The sequence below is a fragment of the Gorilla gorilla genome, chromosome 4 (genome assembly GCF_029281585.2).
Source record: "Gorilla gorilla gorilla isolate KB3781 chromosome 4, NHGRI_mGorGor1-v2.1_pri, whole genome shotgun sequence".
NCBI lineage: Eukaryota > Metazoa > Chordata > Mammalia > Primates > Hominidae > Gorilla > Gorilla gorilla.
In genome coordinates this window covers 175,005,640-175,026,992 of record NC_073228.2, presented here as the reverse complement: position 1 = coordinate 175,026,992, position 21,353 = coordinate 175,005,640, and the positions used below count along the sequence as shown (strand labels likewise).

Here is a 21,353-nt window from a genome sequence, read left to right as displayed (position 1 = left end):
ACTGTAAACATACATGCACATGTATGTTTACTGCAGCACTACTTGCAATAGGGAAGATTGGAACCAATCCAAATGCCCATCAATGATAGACTGGATAAAGAAAATGTGGCACATACACACCACGGAACACTATGCAGCCATAAAAAAAGAATGACTTCATGTCCTTTGCAGGGACATGGATGAAGCTGGAAGCCATCATTCTCAGCAAACTAACACAGGAACATAAAACCAAACACCACATGTTCTCACTCATAAGTGGTAGTTGAACAATGAGATCACATGGACACAGGTAGGGGAACATCACACACTGGGGCCTGTCGGGGGATGGGGGGCAAGGGGATGGAAAGCATTAGGACAAATACCTAATGCATGTGGGGCTTAAAACCTAGGTGATGGGTTGATAGGTGCAGCAAACCACCATGGCACATGTATACCTATGTAACAAACCTGCATGTTCTGCACATGTATCCCAGAACTTAAAGTAAAATTAAAAAAAAAATCATCTGCCTATGGCTGACATAAAATACTTTATAATATACAATGCAATGATTTTTTCCCTTTAGTATTAAATGTTCTATCAGTAATACATAATATTGATTTTCTGGTTAAAAAAATGGAAATATAATTAAAAAGCAAACTAAATTTTTAATATAAAATACAAAGCCACCCTTCCTTTAAGGCACCTATGAGAGTGGCTTTTAAAAATGAACAGCTTTAAAAAAAATGATACACACATTTCTTTATTTGCAAGGTCTTTCTTCATCTCTTGTTTTAGGGTAAAAACTTTAAATTATTGCTGTGAAAAACTCAGCACCAGAGATAACATTAGAGCTGCAACCCATACCCTTCCCTGTCTGGATACCTCCCTTCTAAACACATAGTTTACAAAGGGCAACTCATGAAACAGGATGGCTAAGTGACATGTAATTTGGTGCTAAGCCATATCCACAATGACATATTTTAAACCCAATTAGCTTATTGCCAGATTTTCTCTTTTAGCTACATCTTTGTTAATATTTATATGGAGAATATTTGAATTTCTGCCAGTCTATGCAAATTATAAGGTCAACTGGGCAATTTCAGAGAAGTATTATAGTTGCTCTCTCAATGAAAACTGTGAGTGTATGAATCATCCAAATACATGCATCTTGGCATAAAGGAAGAAGCATAGCTTAGAAATGAAAGCAGGAATAATTCCCAGAGCTTCTGAGGCAAACTATGTTCCCATGAATTGAATTGCCATGAGAACCAGTTTCCTTATCCATCAAATAAAGCATCTCAACTCAGAGACCTCTAAACTTCTTTCCTTCTTTAAAATTCTATAGAATTGCATTTAAGCACTGAAATAGTTAAAATAGCTGCCCTCCCTTCATTTTGTACCTTTGAATTTTTAAATAATGGTGGCTGCAGTCTTCCAATTTATTTTCCATTTCCCTAGTCCCCATAGACAGCCAAGTATACTGTACTTCTTTCTCTCAAAAGGCCTCAATCGTATGTCTCTAATTCTGTTTTCACTGATCATCTTAAGTCTTGGTTCCTGGGCTCTTGCTAACTACCTTGGAAATACACAAACCAAAAAAGAAAGTCTGACTGTTGGAAATTTCCGCTAATAGTAGACTGTTTTTCTCACTGCCTGTCACACTGCTTACCTGTTTTGCATAAGTTCTGCCATAAGTTTCAAGATGGGAGTTGTACATGCTGGCTCTCCATACCACCGTTCAACAGCATTCTGAAGAAGGGGAAGGTACGTTGGGTACCTTTTATAAAGCCTGTTAAAGAATTTAAGGGTCTAAAGAAATACTGTTCCTGAAAATTAGTGCCACACACACACACACACACACACACACAAAAGGGAATCCACATTTGTTCTATACTTATACTAATTTGTTCTATGTCTATACTATACAATGGCATTTTATAAATTGTGCTCCCTAACCTGCACGGATATACATACATTTTTGGGGTTGCTGGCGATTTGTTCTTATTTGTAACATGTCCTACGTTATATTACTTTGTTCTTAGAATACTGTATAAATAAAATACATATTTTTAAAGTATCATATAAGCAGTACATTTAAAGATTTATGCCTAATGTTGTAGGAAAGGAAAATAAATTTAGTGAATGAGGATAAAAATATATTTGAGTTATTATTATCAGTTTCTTGGGTACTATACTACTTAGAAAAATATTTTTATTATGAAATTAACAAATATGTAAAAGTAGAAGGAACTAGTAATAAACCTCACATATCTCTCAGTTTCAAAATTACATTACTCTTTTTAAAAAAATATTGTTGAATTGCTCTTTTTAGTCTCACTGTAGCTCCAAGGAATATCTGGGATGTTGGCTTGAAGAAAAGCTTTGAGTAACTATTAATCTACTCAACATCAGTGTCACTAAAGATAGTCCCATGTACACACAAGGAGACATTCTCTAACATCCTTATTAATGCTAAGGAGTATATGCCTCTGATAAATCTATGCTGAAGGCCATCAGAACCTGGAAAACTGACTCAGCTCCACTGGCCCTTTAATTTACACTGGGTATCTCCTGGCCAAGTAGACATATGAATATAGGATTAAGGTCCCAAACTGTAGCAGAAAAACTCTATGTCACTGCCTTAATTTGTCTTTTCTTTTCCCAATCCTCAAGTCTCTTTCCGATGTTTTCCAACATACTTGTCTTTTGTTTCAGATCAAAATGCTCAACTAAATCACTTAATGGTGTTTCTTTTCAGTGTGGTCCGGGTAGAAATCTCCACGGTAAGGTCATCACAATTTTCTTCCTTGCTCTTAGAATAAATTTCAAACTCCTTAGCACGGTGTTCAAGGTCCTTTAAGATTTGGTTCTTGGCTACCTCCAGCTTCATCTCTTAGCATTTCTGCTCTATGATTTAGCTTTTCATAACTCCCTGCAAAACCACTAATGCCAGCTCTTGTCTCCATTCCCTTATAAACCACTTCTTCTCTCTAACATATCCCTGTCTTTCAATACCTAGCTCAAGTTTTACCTCCCATGGGATGTTTTCTCTATTTTATCCAAAGGCATCAGTCTCTTCCTCATCTATGTTCAGTGAGCACTCATGACCATATCTCTCTTACAACACAGTATGTTAGGGTTGGTTGCTTGTGTTATTTGTCTGCCCCATTAGATAGTGCATTTCTAAAGAGCAGAGACCCTACCATCTTCCTGCTAATTTCTATTTGAATGTCAGATTTCAATATAGGTGTCAATTATCCCAGGAGGCCTTCTCTGACATCACATGCACTTGCCTCCTACCTCTCCCCAATGGGTTAGGAGTGTCTCCTGTGTATGGTGGTGGAACCCGGTGCTAGCACAATCATAGTACTTGTATATCTCTCCTATTATAAGCTTTTTGAGGGCATATACTAAGTACTTATTGAATGCATGGCCTGACACAAAATAGATTTCAATACATATTTGTTGCTATAAACTTGCAACCTAAAAATGAAGTGTAGCTTATTTGATTAGAACTCTTTAATTGTGTATTTCACTTGGGAGCTTTTAGAAAACAGTTCACATGATGTTCAATGAAAATAAGGCATCTATAACTTTAAGAGTGGTATGCTTCCTAAAAGTGCAAAAAGCAACACTTTCTCCTATTAGACAGACATACCATGTTAAGGCTGCATTTGTATATACTGAAACAGTTTTCTTGTCAACTATTTTCTGAAGTCCTATTCTATAACAAGCATTGTTTGACACTTTCCAGAGACACCAGTAAAACAAAAACAAAAACAAAAACAAAAACAAAAACAAAAAAAATCCCTGCCCTCATGGAATTTATATTCTAGCAAACAAAATAAATATACATTAGAAAGTACTTCAAAGAAAGTCGGGCATGGTGGCTCACACCTATAATCCCAGCACTTTGGGAGGCTGAGGTGGGTGGATCACTTGAGGCCAAGGGTTCAAGACCAGCCTGGGCAACATGGTGAAACCCTGTCTCTACTAAAAACACAAAAATTAGCCAGGCATAGTGGCGCTCGCCTGTAATCCCAGCTACTTGGGAGGCTGAGGCATAAGAATTGCTTGAACCCGGGAGGCGGAGGTTGCAGTGAGCCAAGACTGCACCACTGCACTCCAGCCTGAGTGACAGAGTGAGACTCTGTCTCAAAAAAGAAACTACTACAAAGGAAAATAAGGCAGGGAAGGGGGATAAGAAGCGAGTGTATATGTGAGAATAAGGTTTCAGTTGGATGAAAATAACAAAAATAAAGTCAGTCCACTTGATTAACTTTATTTTGACTGTTACCAGACAACTTACTGTTTTGTTTCTATGGACAAGAAAAGCTGTTATTTTTGATAGATGTAGATACCATGTGCTATGTACTATGCTAAGGGCTGGGGATCCAGAGTTAAGAAAGGTATAGCCTTTTTTTTTTTTTTTTTGACGGGGTCTCGCTCTGTTGCCAGGCTGGAGTGCAGTGGCGCAATCTTGGCTCATTGCAACTTCTGCCTCCTGGGTTCAAGCGATTCTCCTGCCTCAGCCTCCCAAGTAGCTGAGACTACAGGCGAGCGCCACCATGCCCGGCTAATATTTCTATTTTTAGTAGAGACGGGGTTTCACCATGTTGGCCAGGATGGTCTTGATCTCTTGACCTCATGATCCACCCACCTTGGCCTCCCAAAGTGCTGGGATTACAGGCATGAGCCACCATGCCCGGCCAGGAAGATACAGCTTTTAATCTTGGGGAACACATGCTCAAATCAGGGTGACCAACATATAATAGGGATGCTTTGAGTACAGAAATTCTGAACCAATGCCACAGGGGTACAGGTAAGAAAATATTCCACCAAGGGACCTCCTGAGTACAAACTCATTAGTGGGAATGCATCTGGAAGGCTCATGAGAAAATGGATTCAACCCAAATCTCAGAACCTAAGAATATCAGAGGCACACATAGGCCTCTGCAAGGCATCCTATAATGGCATTAGGACCAGGAGATTTTTCAGAGCACACAGTATTCACTACGGGATAAGGCAGGGAGATATAAGGGGATGCTCCTTTTTCTGTGTGGAATGAGAGTGGTGCCAATTCTAATATGCTTCTGACAGAGGTGACTGCCACAGAGAAAATGAGGGATTATTGGAAAGCACAATAGAGAGGTTAAAAGGGCTGCAGAGTGAGAGTGCCAGGCTCAATTACAGGGTGAGAACCAGAACCCACTCTAGGAGTTTAATTTTCCAATGGCCTTGTGAGGACTATGTACATATGAGTAGGAAGAAGAGAATGGGAGCCCTTAGGTAGAAGAAGCACAGATCTAATTGCTTTCGCTGAGATCTTCTCAATGAATTTCTAAGGTCCACATCAGATAAATTAAAAATCAAAGGCATTAATGATATGACACTGCCTTACAGGATAACAAATATGAAAATGTAAAAAGTATCAAGTTTGCTTCTTTACAATATCTATCCATCCATCCGTCCGTCCGTCCGTCCATCTATTCATCAGTTGTTAATACCAGAAGGCAAAAGAATTTTCATTAAAAGTGTTAGGAGACAAGGGTTTGGGGATGTGGTTCCAGAATAGAAATAGCTTGCCAGTTCAGAGCTTAAAGGTACTCCATGAATATGTAAACATCTGGACCTTTGTTCACAAGGGGACTGCTGCTGGAAGCCTTTCCTCTTATGTCTGGCAAATGCCTATCCATCTTTCAAGGCTTTGCTCAACTTTCACTTCTCTTGAGAAGCTTTCTCTATCTTGCAAAAAGCACTGCTCTTTTTCTCATACATGCTCATAAAGCCCTTTGCATGCATCTCTGTTATAACACACTGACATTTTATTGTTTACTAGTCATGTGTAATCAACTAGAGAGTGGGCTTCTAAAGAGCAATCATTTTATTCATTCTTTCATTCCTTTTGCCTGGCGCAGAAATAAAACTAAAAAAAAAAAAAAAAGCTTGCTGAACAGTGAATTTTCAGCTTTACTTTCTTCTCTATTTCAGTTTGCCCAAAATGATATTGCCAATTACTTTCTTCTTGAAAACAATTCTGATTTTCTTAGTCAATCAGAACCATTAGTTTCTTTATACTACCTATGGAATAAGGGTCTAAATTCCTTAGACTGATATTCAAGAGTCCCAAACAAACTACATTTCCAACCATGAAATGAGTGGTATCTGTAACAAAACATCTTCACTACTGACTCCCTAAACCTGATGCCTAGGCCAACCGAAAACCTGTATTTCTTCCTATTTCCATATGGTCCAATCCTACTTATTTGGTTAAGACCCAAGGAAACACCTTCACCTTTCCAGAGAGCCCTTCCTGATTCCCCAGCTAAATGCACTCACTGTCCTGTTTGTATCTTTGTTATGGTTCTTAGCACTTTCTATATTTGATTATAGTAATTTATGTAAATAAGAAACTGACTTTGTTTGGGGTAGGATCTATATTCCTCATGAACCTAGCACAGCCCTTAGCCCACTTTGCTGAATAAGTAAGCAAATGGGATTCCTTTGTCTCATTATGTATCAGGGAACAGAACTAACAACAGCTGTAGAGTATTTACTTTATGACAGCCCCTGTACTGGGCCCTTTACATAATCACAGAATCATGACACTTCTTACAACATACCTGTGAGATAGGTTTTATTAGTCTTGTTTTATGGAAAGCGAAATTGTGATTCTGGGATATTAAGTAGCTTACTCAAGACCCACAGTTTAAGTGGTGAATCCAGGACTGGAATCTAGGACTGTCCTATTCCAAAGTTTGTGCTCCTCTATGTGTCTTGTTATCTTGCCTTGCCATTGTGTAACAGCACTAACTTCCTGATTAAAAATCAGTGAGTTCAATGATCAGATTTTAACAGTTAAAAGACTGCATATGAGGAAATAATGTCATACAAATTCTTAATTTTTTTCCCAACTTCCCTCCGGATTTTTGATACTTCAGTTTAAGTATGATCTAGGAAAATTTTAAACAAGGAGATCAGATGCACTGCAAGCTAAGGTGTTTTCTTATTGTTGCATTCCCATCATAGGGGCAAAGAAGTATGTCAATGATCTTCCTTCAATTCTCCAGCCCTGGAAACCATTTATCAAGATGGTTGCTGTGTAGTTTCAGGCAATTTAGTTTTGGAAGGACAGAGTGAAAAGCAATGTAGTTTGTGTGGCAGTTAATGCAGTCAGTGTTTATAGAAATGTTTTTGAATTAAATAGCTAACCACTAAAATAGCATTTTATCAAATAATCGCCATAAATAAAATGCATTTTGACTTTAAGATGACATGTGCTCTTACAGGATGTTTCTTCTGCATGCTAAGGATTGTATAACAAATTAAAGAACACACATTTATGTGGATAAAAGGCAAATAAACTTTCCCCAGCAGTAATGTGGAAATCATCACTGACGGTTTGACATATCAATATTTCAGGAAAAATAAATGACTTTCATATCCATGGCATTTTTTATCATACTTATTCATTTTTGCATTACTTGAATACTTTGAAAAGAATCTGTACTTTATCACCTGAAACTGCTTAAAGTATTTCAAAATATTTTAATAAAGCTTTTTGAATTATCAAATAATATAACTTTTAAACAAATTTTACTATTATTATAAATATTTGCTCTTCATCCCTCGCCCAAAGGAAAACTATAAATCTTGTCTCAACTGAATGAACACCATTTATCATATTCATTTTGTTGTCAATACAATTATGAAAAGCCCTTGGCCTTTTCCCAAGGAAGCTGATTTGCTACCGAAACTCAATTATTATAAGCAACGCCAGTACCAAACCACCCCATTTGGCAATCTAACACAGCTTCTGGCATAACTGACACTTCTCTCCGCCCCTGACCCTGATAACTTCAACATCTATGGTCAAATGGAGGAGACAAAGGTTTCTAGTTCACAACAAAACATTAAGTCCCAAGATTTTCCGTTTGCTATTTTCTGCCATCTGCTGGACAAAAGTTTCATTTCAGAAAGGTTCCCCCGCTACCCCCAAAGGAGCTAAATAAGGAAATGGAAAACAATACAGTATCTTCTCTAAATTTTGGGCAGTATCAATTACGGCAGATAGTTCTCCTTTGACACTGAGGGGAAGGTTTCTGACCTTGACTCTTGGTTGAAACTGTTGAAGAGAAAAACATGAAATGTTAATCACTAGATAGCCTAGAGTTGTAGACTGGTTTCAAGATCACCATCGATATTACAGTGCCCAAAGTAGACTTTTATTATTTTTCAAATAATGAAAATTTTGATTTTGAGAGTTGCTCTTTATGTTTAGAGAAATAAAAGAGTCAAGCTGGGTGCAGTGGAGCACACCTGTAGTACCACAGTCCCAGCTAGTCGGGAGGCTGAGGTGGGAGGATCACTTGAGCCCAGGAGTTTGAGTCCAGCCTGAGCAACATACAAGACCCCGTCTCTTAAAAATTAAAAAAAAAGGCAGAAATAAAAGGGTCACATATAATTCCAGTTTAACTGTCATTGTTAAGAGAATTTTAAGACTTTCCATGTTGAAATTTCATAATCTCTGTACATATTATATGTATATAAAAACCATGTGCATGATTACTCAATGACATAAAAATTTTATCTGTAACCCTTCTCTGGGTACATAAATCTGATGAAGTATATTTTAATAATAATTAAAGATATGTCAGTATCAAATTAATGTTTAAAAATTTTTATAATATGTAGAGTTCTCCCTAAAACATGCCTAGATTCCCCTATTAGTTATAATTTTGGCCATAACTGTGGCATAGTAGTTGACAGTTACCTTTAAGAAGTTTCTATTGCAATTTAATTTACAGGAAACTTTGGATAAGGAGGGTTTAAACAAAGTAACTGAGAAATAGTTTAAATTAAAAAGTAAATTAGCTTTCAGATTATATAATTTTTTTCACATGCTCTGATGGTTTCATGCATAAAAGACATGAAAGCATTATATAACACTTAGATGACTTGCATACAATATCACTTCCTGCTGGGATCAAACATAAGTCATACAACACTATTAGAACAATATTAATGACCATTTACAACTACCAAAAATGTGCCAGACATTATACAGAGTACACTTTACCTATTTTAATGGTTACAATATACCATGATACTGAATTATATCTGTTTTCAAATGAGAAAACCAAGACTCAGACAGGTGAAATGACTTGCCAAGGTTCACAACACAGTAAATGAAGAGCTGGGATTTTAAGCCAGGTCTGTCTATCACCAAAGTCTATGCTCTTTTAACTCTTACATGATAAGGCATTTCTGTGGGGGATTTTTTTTTTTCCTGTCTGTACTAACCCTTGGCAAAGGTCAATTCAAATTTTACACCAAATGACAAATCTTGACTTATTTATTTTTCCCTTTTCATGTCCATTCATTATTTTCATGATAATGAAAAACTGTGGCATGATGAGTTAGGCCTTGAAGAGATAAAATGATCTTCCCAGCCTTGCTAATTGAGATGGAGATTCAAATCTCCCCTCAAAAATGTCAAATGGTAGGATTCATTGATCCCTAAAGATGTTAGCCAGATTATCCCTTCAACTCCAACATAAACAATCATTTGGGGGAAGTCATTTTTAAGTTATCAATATTTAACGGCACCAAAAAAGTGACCTCTCTGAGCTGGGTCTCCAAATACTGTGCTCAGTTATCTGCTCTGCTGCCACTGTGCTGTAATTTTTAGCTGATTACACATTAGTTCATTTAGCTTTGTTTCCTCTTCCCTACTGTGCCATACTATTAAACGAAAGCGAGGGGCCTGGCATCCCTCTGCGCACAGAGCTGGTATTGTCACAGTGTAATAAGGATACATCCAGTCAAACAGCATGGTGTAGCTGGTCTTTGTGTTCAGTGCAAAGGCAATCCCTCGAAGATCTCTTGCCAGCCCGATCAACATACGCTGTCAGTGGGAAAGAGACACAGTAATTGATTTTCACGTTAGCGCAGAGCAGATGGAGTAATAATCAGGCAATAATGACCACATATCTGATTTTGATTCATTAGCTAAAATGTCTCGTTCAGACCTCTTTCTACAGAAAAGCACAGACTCTTTAAACAGACCATCAAATCTGCTGATCAACTCCACTTTACTTCTTATAAATTTAGCTAAGTCATAATTCCAGTAGCGTAGCTAAGCATTTAGAGTCTTAATATACTTTGTTTCTGAATAATGCCAAATCAGAAAAAAAAAGATGAGGATTGATAATTACACAAAACAGATATGTACAGGGTCTAGACGTTATTTAATAACAGCAAATCTTGAACATCGGCTTGCATGCAAGCGGCCCCACAACATAATTTAGAGTCTATCCTAGAAAGGCACTGGCATTTAAAAATTCCTAATGAATATCCTTAATAACTTAGGACAAAATAAAACTGGCCAAGTGACCTACTGGTACTATGATATACGCAGAATGGCAGTCACATTCCCCAAGTGAGGAAGATGTAAGGAAAAGAGTTCTATATTTGATGTCATAAGACTCGAATTTGAATCCCAGCTTTAAGACTTAAGGCAAGGCAATTTATCAGGCTTACTTTTGTCATCTATAAAAGGGGCTAATAATGCATTTCTCACAGAAGCACTGTGGCAAATAAATGTGATAAATTTATGTGAAAATGCCTAGCAGAGCTTGATACACAGTAAATGTTCCATAAGTATTTAGTTTTAGAGAAAAAAACCAAAAACTTGACTCTTGAATAGAAGAGATCTGACTTGTACTCTGGACTCTTAATTAAGCTGTCCTTAGGTTGATGCTTGGGAAGAGAAAAAGAAAACCCATGAACAGATGCTAGAATGTCGGAACAAAGAGCACAAATAAACATAATTACAAAACAAGGGGGTGCGATAATTGAGATATACAACTGTGACTTCTAAAGATACTGTTTCATTGCAAATACTCAGCTAGAAAATGGTCTCTGAACTTTTTTTTCTACCAGATTTTCTCCTTTCTCACACTTTGGTAATAAATGAAAACCTCTTTAGGAAGGAGTTCAAATTATTATTAAGCAAACAGTGAATCCTGACCCTCCTCTTAATGGCTGATTCAATTAATTTAATTTCAAAGTAGCAAATAATAGTTTAACTCTCAGAAGTATCTAGAATTTCTCATCTTCTCCATTCTTTCTGCCTAAGAGATGACTCAATATAACTGGATGTTATTTATAGGAATATTCAGTTTCTACACTGTCTAACAGTTCACAGAATGATGGTTATCTGAATTTCTGAATCTTGAAAACTCTGAATTTTTGTTTCTGCTCCTTTAAATTACTTACTCCTTTTTTTCTCATACTCTCACCAGTTCTTGTTTTTCTATAACCAGCTGGCCTCCTTGTAGTTCCCTCATGTAACCTGCCGTTTGTTCATTTTCCCTTTTTATATAGCCTTTTTTCACCACCTGAAGCCTGTTCCTCTCTTTCTCAGCTTTTCACACTCCTGGCAGCCTCCAGAACAAAATACATCTTCTAAGAAGCCTTCTTCAAACTATTCTATTCTGACTCCTTGGCTTTGCAGTGTTTCTATTAAAGTAGGCTTTTTGTTCTATTTTTATTAGGTACACTTACAAGTTTCAGGCTATGCTTCAAATAATTTTAAGCTTCCACATACACATGAGATATCTACCATTTAAGTCTAAATTAGTCAACAAGAACCATGAGTTTTACTTTCTTTGTGTCTAGTACAAAGGGCTCTAAAAATATTTTAGACTATCTTCGTTATACAAAAATATTAGTTTTTATTTTATCACAATTTTTTCATTCCTTAAACGATATCAAATTAATAGAAGTGGTCTATAGGACTCAAATCTATTGGCTTTTTTTTTAAAGTGGCAAAATGTGGCTATGAAATTATATCAATGTTTCATTCTAGAAAATGTTACTACAGAGGAAGCATATAATAATGTTTTAAATGAATTCAACTGAACAGAAAAATTCAGTGTTAATGTGAATAAGAAATAGATTTCTTATGCTCAAACAATATCTTTTATCTCAAAGCAGCAGATAATACTGCAATAATCTACATGGATACACAAACAACACTAAAGAGAGTGTTTTCTCAATAGCCAAAACATATCCAGCCCCCATATGAAAAAGGAAAGCTGTTAACTAAGAGCTCAACCAGCCTACTAAGTAATTTGAGCGTAAGAGGTGATCTTATTGAATTTGAGGAAAGGAGGAGCTACAGTTTACCATCTCATTTAAAATAGTGCAAAGAGTTTTATTTTAAAAGTTGCCTCTCTCCTATAGTTGGTCAACACAAGATTGATCTGAAGAGTGACAGGCTCTTGTATTTTTAGTGAGGCTGTTTTGGGGAGTGGGATATGTCTGGGGATCTAACCCTATGGATTCCTTTTTGGATAGTTAGGGAGAAACTGCTGAGTTCTTCAGTCTGATGCATGGTGAACAGTTGTCTGTGTGCCAAGTGTGAGACGAATGGGCTGGGAAACAGCTGAAACGAGGCTCCTTCCACCCTGACCCCCAAAACAGGGTTTCTAATGGAAAGTCTCACAGACCCTTTACTGTAGTGGCACTACTGGGGGCAGCTATAATATTATCCTCATAATTCTACTATATAATAACAACAAAGAAAAAGAAGGTGAAGGGTCATTGTGCTTTGTCTTTAGAATTAAGATGGCTGTCTTCATCCTTACAGCATACTCTTAATTCTGAAGACACATCTTAATAACCTCTAAATAGTTCCAACAAAAGAGCCGTGTCAGAGGAATGAGCAGGCCCCAAGGTGTTTCAACTGGAGTGTTTTCATCTGCCTTTATTGCTCTATCCCTCTCCAGAATTAAGGCAATAACCTGTGATAAATTATTCAGGAACTGCTACAGGGATCAAAGCAAAATCATTCTGTTAAAGTGCTGTTTGCAACATTTGGCACTTAGTGCAAAAACTTTTAATGTGCGCATGCTGAAAATCAAGGATTTTAAATAATTTAACATTGTGGAGTTTTTACGAAAGGACTAAAGATAGCAGGTTCCTATTTAACTGCTTCTCTTTCTCTGAGAAGTTTTCATTCATTTTCCTTGAAACTGATGATGTCATGACCAAATCAAAAACGATGCATGAGTCAGGGGAGTACTGGACTATATTTTACCATGGACACAATTATAGGGGGAAACATACGTTTTGAAAGAGTACTCTAAAGCTAGGATTTGTCAGAGTATTTTTTCCTTTTCCCCTTTACTTTGAAGAGAAAAACCCAAGACAAAATTTCAATGTTTTCTTCAATTTTATTAAGAATAAGTAAGAAAATAAAGCTATAAATTTAACACTTTTGCCGCATTTCCTCCTCTCACAACTGTATTTCAATTTGGCAACACAGGTCCTTAATGTTTAAGTTTATCCTGAAATCTGCATTTGAAAATATCTATAAATAGGGAGTTAGAAAATCCTGGTAAGAGGTGCAAATTAAATGAATTTGGCAGTCCTGCGGCATTTTCATAGAGATATTTTAACAGCATCACCTCCTGTGGATTGGAATACTAAATACTTTATTGAAGAACAAAACAGAAATGTTTTTATCTCTAGTACTTGCAAAATGAAGTACCTGAAAGCACTTTTGCACGTATTATTTATTCATCGTGATAGAAAAATAGCCTTAACCTAATAAATTACATTTAAAAGCATTTAGTGCAAAAGTTTTGTTTATGATAAAGCAACAGATTTAGTTTTTTATCGGTAGCTTAAAGCACCAAGTTTTCTTTATACAAATTAGACAGATGGTGCTTACAGTAGAATTTACTAAAGGTCTGTCACAACAAATGCAGCCAAGCTGCATATTTAATCACTGCAGAATCTTGTCTACCTGCAGCTGCCAACTGCTAATCCAATTTCCCTGATAAATGTGGCAAGAGACACGATCAGCAATAAAGAGCATCTAACTCCATTTTCCTGCAGGGCGTCTTTTGATGAACATTTAGGACGGAAGCACGGAGTGCACTGTGTGGCCTTGGTTCGTGGCAGCTGCATGCATTCTGAGGCACAGTTCTCAGGTTACTCACTTAATTCTGCCACTATCATTACGTTGCTATTGATCTCAGTAGCTGTTGCCTACACAGCATTACTCTAGATGAAGCTGAATCAGGCAGTTATCATGCATCAAACTTGCTCAAAAGCCTGGAGATTTTCCCTTAATTACTTGTGATTTTATTTGCAAATACCGTTAAAGTGTAATCAAGCAGTCACTTTCCAGGGTCGTTAAGAACTTGCTGGTTTAGGGATATATCACTAGAACTCCATTAAAAATGACTCTAGGAAGATGGTTTCTATCAAACTAGATGGGATTACAACAAAATGGTCTTGGAATATAATGAAATCTTCAGATGAGACAGACGTAATTTTCATAAAGATGATGTTTTTCAACTTCACTGCTCCTTTTTGATAAAGGGCAGAAATAGCAACCTAAAAGCTGCAAAGATTTTGTTGGTCACTGAAAATATTTGGAAGACATCTAAAAGATACAGCTAACCTGAGTGGAAACTCTGGTGAAGAATTTCAGGAAGACTATAAACACAAAGAGAATCTGTAAGATCCTTCTTTTGGTTTTAAAATTCTATAACTATAGCATGCTGATAAACATTAATTTCAAAAATTCTTTTAAATTAAGAGGTATAGCATTTGGCTGATTATTTTTTGGTAGAAGAATTACATAAAGATAATTATCAAAGGGCATCATTTTTCTATTTGGCTTCTTACTGTTAGTTTTTTTGTTTTTGTTTTCTTTTTTTTGGTGAAGAGACACTATGCAAAAGATGGTTAATATTTCCAACATACTTCAAATAACTATGAAATATATGACTCAATTATCACCAACAAAGGTGTCTACATTCTCTGCAGTGCATTTATTAGTCTGTTAAAAATAATAATCAGTGTCAATTTATTTAATATTTCCCTGATACATTATAATTTCAGAAGATACTATTTCTATTCAGCAGTGCTTGTGCTTCCCATCCCCCTCCTTAAAATATGGGGCTGTTTTGTCACAGACAGCTTGCTACACTTAAGGATTTTACTAATAAAACATAATGTTGTCTTAGATATTATGACTGTTGCCACAGCTGAACTGACTTGTCAAATCAATCCTAATATGGCTCCCACAGGCACATAAAAACCTTATTTAGCTATCAGTTATCCTAATCACTTTGTTCCATTTAAGAATGCAATACTTCAAGACCAGTTCCTATTTATACATATATGCCTAGCCATTTAATAAAGTCGTGATTTATATAAATTCTTGTTTAAAAAAATATTTAGAGATGTAGTGTTTTAGTATGTGTATGTTTGTGCATTCCTCCATATAGAGCTGTTGAAACATAACAGTGCAGGACAGATGAGGGAACAGAGGTGTTTAAAGTGGTGTACCCACAAGAAATATCCTATTAAAGATAGTAACTGCCAGAGGAAACAAATCTATGTCATCTTATCATGAACTGACTGTCCAAAACTATTTGCTGACCTCAAAGTCCATTTGTCTAAGAAACTAGAAAAATGCTTAAATAAAAGTAAAAATTAAAGACATGCAATTGGGAAAGCAGGTCTGAGGAGGCAAAGAGTACACACAGATATGCAAAGCCCTTTTCTGGATTTAGATATCCTAGAAAAAACAAAACTGTCATTCCTCATATTTGGAAACAAACCCACCTTTACATCTTCTTGTTTAAAGTTGTTGTTGAATATTTGTAATACTGTTTCAAAAGCAACTGTAAGAGGCAGCATGAAATTCTCAAATTCATCCTCATCTTCACCTATCAGAGAAACAAAAGGGTCACTACGGTTTAAAATGCATAGAATTGTACATTGTCCTCAGCATTGAATGCTTCATTTAGGCTTAGAAATATTCCCGAGAAGGGGTCAGCCTGCATTCACAACCATGCCACATTTTGTACTTTTGCTCACTGAATATTCTAGTGTTTTGCCTTCTCTTTTGCACCAAATGAAATAGCAAAATTACTTACCAGCCATTTTTTTTTCCTGGTTCTTTAGTGGATCTAATAGACTCATGCCTCAGGCATCTCAGTCCTTTAGCTCCTAGGGCCCCTAGAGCTTCTCTAATGCCTCAAGGAAGACCACTTTCAAAGCCTCAGAGACGCAGTGTTTTTTTTTCCCCCTTCTCTTTGGGTGCCAAGGCCCTAAAGGGCTCATAGACTCAGGTGCCCAGATAGCTCTAAGTTATTATTCTCTTTTATTTATGTTCTTTTTAATTAATTTATCAAATAAAAGGCAGGGAAACTTTTATCTGCCAAAAAGGATGGGGTCCCTTACGGGTCATTTGGATTTTAAATACATTCTCCATGGGTACACTTCTTACACTAAGCTTCCTTTTTTTTCTTTTTTTTAAATAGAGAAGAGGGAAAAGAGACATTTCCTATTAACTTTTTACTTTAAAGGTAGACTGCAGTTTCCTCAAGGATTCTGTCAAAGCAGAATCTTCACTTCACACATGGATATGCACAATTGATAATTTATATAGTATTCTTTTTCAAAAGGGGTTTCTTTTAAATGAGAGATTGAATTCACTCATTCATCCTAAGTCACAGGGAGCTACGAGCTGCACTCTACTGAAGAAACAGGCAGAGAAAGGTTAAGTGTCTTGCTTAAGGTGGAATACTTAGTTGGAGGTGGAACGACATGGTTCAGACCTCCTAATTTCTATTCTAACAGTAGAGTTTTTCAATAGAGTATTAGAGAGGAAATGAGCTCAGAGAAGGTCCTCAAAGTTTGGTCCTTGACCTGGGAGCATCAACATCACTTGTGAACTTGTTAGATGTAAATGCCCAGGTTCCATCCCAGATCTATTGAATCAGAAACTCTGGGGGTGGGTCCCAGCAATTTTGTTTTAATAGGCCCTCCAGATGATTCAGATGCCTGTGAATGTTCGAAAAACATTGGCATCTATAGTCATTTTTCAGACAAAGTAACGGAGGTCCTGGCAGGATCAAGATCTTTTGACTCTTAAGGAGTGGCTGATCTGGCTGACTCTAATCTTCTGTGATTTATCTCTTTCCTTCAATTTCACATTGTTTCAGGAGTACAACAGAATTGGGGACTTAGCTTTGTTACAAACAGATGCCAAAGGGCCAACAAATCTTTACTGGTGTGCCGTTCTAAACGAAGGTCAGTATCCTGAGTAAAGAGTAAGGCAGACCAAATTATAATCTCTTCTCTGTCAACTGGCTGTGTGACCAAGTGACTCCTCTTAGATACACTCTTCTCTGTTAACTGGTGATAACATAGACCTATACAGATGTTATTTTTCAAGGCCCAGGTGAAATAATATCCTTCCCAATGTCTAAGCTAAGCTTTCCTAAATCCCAATCAAGTTATCTCCCTTCTCCCTTTGGATTCCCATAGCATTTTGCCTGGCTTTTTCTGAGACGGAGTCTTGCTCTGTCATCCAGGCTGGAGTGCAGTGGCACGATCTCGGCTCACTGCAAGCTCTGCCTCTCAGGTTCACGCCATTCTCCTGCCTCAGCCTCCTGAGTTGCTAGGACTACAGGCGTCTGCCACAACGCCCGGCTAATTTTTTTGTATTTTTAGTAGAGACGGGGTTTCACCGTGTTAGCCAGGATGGTCTTGATCTCCTGACCTCGTGATCCGCCCGCCTCAGCCTCCCAAATTGCTGGGATTACAGATGTGAGCCACAGCGCCCGGCCGCCTGGCTCTTAACTATCGTACCGGTCTGCCTTGAATTGCAGATATTTAAGCATACATCTAATAATAGCAACAATAATACCACTTACATTATACCACAACTACCATCTGATCAGGGTTACTGCGGGAACTAAATGAGATAAAATTTATAAAGTATACATGTAAATTACTGCTCTACTAGCTTACGCTGATAGTATCTTCAGATTAGCTTCTATGGCACTGAGACTGTGTATCTTTGAGTTTCTCAGTGAAGGAGAATTATGTAGGGCTCGGCAGTAAACAGGTCCAGGTGTCTGACTTTACCGTATATTATTTAACTTTGGATATTTTACTAATCACTCTGAGTCTCAGTTTCCTCATCTATAAAATAAGTATAAAAATACTTATCATTGAGGGTCACTGTGAAGATTAAATGTTATAATACATGGAAAACAGAAGATGCTCAATAAATAGTAGTGGTGATACTAGCACTATAGTATTAGCACAGAATAGAGCCTGGCATTATTAGGGAAATACTGTGTTTAGATAAAAAGTAATTTCTCAATTAAGGTGAATTTTAGAACATCTTTATTTTCTTAACACTTGACATAGAATAATACAATAAATAATTGAAATATACATTATCAAATCCTAAATACATAAAATATATGCTCATTATACTTAAGCCATGTAATCTTACTCTTCTAAGATAAAGTATTTTCTAAATGTGGAATTTTTAATGAGAACAGTGGTAATTACCACTGCAGGCATGTAATGGTGCTAGAAAGAATGGATGCTTTGAAATTACAAAGTTTATCTAAGCTTAGCTGGGAGCAGTGGTGAATGCTTATAATCCTACCTACTTGGGAGCTGGGGTAGGAGGATCCCCTGGGCCCAGGAGTTTGAGACCAACCTGGGCAACATAGTGAGATCTCGTCTCTTAAAAAAAAGAAAAAAAGTTTATCTATGCTTGAATCCTGGCTCTGCCACTGTTAGCTGTCTGGTTTTGGATAAAGTCACTTTAGTCATCAAAGCCTTAGCGTGCTCACCTGTAATTAAGAGACATAATATTTACTTCATAAAGTTAGCCGTGAGAATTAAGTAAATGACAAAACATCTGTAACCACCCCCTCGCCCCATCCCCCCGCTCAGTGTCTGGTACTTAATAAATGACAGCCATCAGCACTATTGTTGTCTTGAGTCTAACACGGACTTAGAGAGGTGATTACGGTAATAAAAAAAAAGTACAACTGCAAGATTGCCAGCCCAGTGCCCTTCCTTCGGGAACAAAGTTTTCCAAGGTAAGGATGCTTGTTCAGAACAAAGACAAATTCAGACTTTTAACATTTCAACTCCTAACTTAATACTCTGAGCAATAGATAAAAAAACTTCCTGATTCCATCTCTTTCTCCATTCAAATTTTAAGGCAAACAAGGATAGCAGGAGCACAAGAGACAAGCCACCAAAATGTGCAGGGAGAAGTCAAGGAGCAAATACTATAAATACAGTAATGTGAACAGCAATTCTACTTAACTGTCACTTCCTCAGAGAGGCCTTCCCTGACCACTCTATCTAAAATGGTAATCACAGTTCCCCTCCCCCCACATCACTTTCCAACCCCATAACCTGCTTTACTTTTCTTATGGGACTTACTATACTGGCCATTCATTGACATATTTATTCATTTGTTGTTTATCCTATTAGGATGTAAGTTCCTTGGGAAGGAGATTGTTCTATTTCCATCACAGAGTATCCCCAGTGCCTTGAATAGGGTCTGACACTCAAGAAATATTTGTGGATTGACTAAATAACAGCTGTTATTCCTTGAGTGCTTATGCAGGCAATGGATTTGGTACTTTATTTGCTTAAAAAACACTTATGTGGCTCTTACTGTTTTCAAAGTACTGTTGCAAGTCATTACTGTTCAGAACAATCTCATGAAGTTGTACGATTTTCTTCATCTTACATGTGAGCAGAGAGACTCAAAGGAATTAGATAGCCTGCCCAACATCCTCCAGCTGGTAAATGTCAGTGAGCCAGGATTCCCAATCAGGTCTGCTTTACTCCCAAGCTCATGCTTTTCCAGGTCTCTGATAAGGTGGAAGGCATCAGAGATGGGGACTAATGTTATTGTCACAGAATCCTAAATTTGGAGCTGCATGAAGTCAGAAGAGAGTGAAGATCAGCCAGCTTGGTTCTGGTGAGGAAAATGGAATTCCTAGACAATCACTTGGGTTTAAAGTAGGCAAATATAAGACATTGGTGCATTATACTATAGAAATGTTTACGTTTTTAGTCAGCACTGTTCCTGTGATTGCAACGTGAAATGTTGTGCCACCAAAGCTGGAGAACTGGATATTGTTGTTTATATCATGCAAACAACTTTTACAACATTACTATTAGAGATTTTTCTAATCTGTATTACCATACAGGTATCATTTACTATTTCTGGTGCAAAAGGAGAAAACATGAGCTCACTCTCTTACAACTTCATATTCAAGTATGTAGTCATATATTTAGTGTTCCAAATGTATATATGATTATTTTATGAATAATAATTGAAGCTGTTAGTTTTTTTCTTAATAAGACAAAGGTACAGAAACCAATATGATTTGAAGGTAAAGTGCCAATTTATAGACTAATATTTTCATTGCCATCAGGAAAAGTAAATGTGAACATAACACTGTAAGTTCTCAGTCATGTATAGATAAAAATTATAAATTCCTTAGCTTTTAGGTAAAACCCAAAGCTAATCACCTCCACTGTGTCTCTGAGAATATGTTTAAACAGAAAGTTATTCATTTTGTAAGTTCTAAACTTTTTTTTTCCTTCAGAGACATCACATTAAAATATAAGAGTAACTGTTTTAGTATGTTGGCTGGCAGATATTTTGTTTGTAGGACATTTCATTTATTATTTTGTACAATTTAAAACCTCCAGGGGTGGAAACGTAAAATGCTACAACCATTGTAATATGGTGTAGTCACTGTGGAAAACAGTTTGGCAGTTGCTTAAAAAATTAGAGTTGCCAGTTGACCCATCAATTTCACTCCTAGGTATCTACCCAAGAAAACTGTAAATATTTGTCCACACAAAAAGTTGTATGCAAATGCTCACAGCTGTATTATTTCATAATAACCAAAGGTAGAAAAAACTCAAATGTTCATCAACTAATGAATGGCTAAACAAAATATGGCACATCCAAACTATGGAATATTATTCAGCCATAAAAAGGAACAAAGTATTAATACATGCCAAAACATGAATGTGCCTTGAAAACATGCTAAGTCGAAGAGGCCAGATACAGAGGCCACAAATTGTATGAGTCCATTTATATTAATGTCCAGAATAGACAAATACATACAGACAGAAAACAGATTAGTGGTTTCCAGGGTTTGGGGGAGGGGAGAAGAGGAGCAATTACTTAATGGTACAGGGTTTTTGAGGGGGGTGATGAAAATGTTATAGAATTAGATAACGGTGATGGCTGCACAATTTTATGAATATTCTGAATATACTAAATACCAATGAATTACGTACTTTACAAAAGTGAATTTTATGGCATGTGAATCTAAAACAATAATACCAACAACAAAAATCTGGGTTTGCTCCCCCTCCGAAATGTACACAAAACAGTGAAACTTCTAATTTCCTTAAATTTGAATGCAAATAGCAGCTGGATTACTGGGGAGTTGGGGGAAGTGGGCAAGGAGAAGCAAGTAATAGAAATGAT

At 36.8% G+C, this 21,353-nt stretch overlaps 1 protein-coding gene across 5 annotated transcripts in view; it reads right to left on the bottom strand.

The window, feature by feature from the left end:
• The window catches only part of RANBP17 (RAN binding protein 17), a 428,680-nt gene that overhangs the window by 83,026 nt on the left and 324,301 nt on the right, over positions 1-21,353 (bottom strand). For all 5 annotated transcript variants that reach the window (XR_010133994.1, XR_010133993.1, XM_019028430.4 and 2 more), the window contains 3 exons: positions 15,632-15,735; positions 9,799-9,887; positions 1,650-1,757 (listed from right to left, as the gene is read on the bottom strand). Coding sequence is in view for 3 of the 5 variants with exons in the window: in XM_019028430.4 (XP_018883975.4) it covers positions 1,650-1,757; positions 9,799-9,887; positions 15,632-15,735 (301 nt within the window). In the remaining 2 variants the exon portion in view is untranslated. The remainder of the gene's footprint in view (positions 1-1,649; positions 1,758-9,798; positions 9,888-15,631; positions 15,736-21,353) is intronic.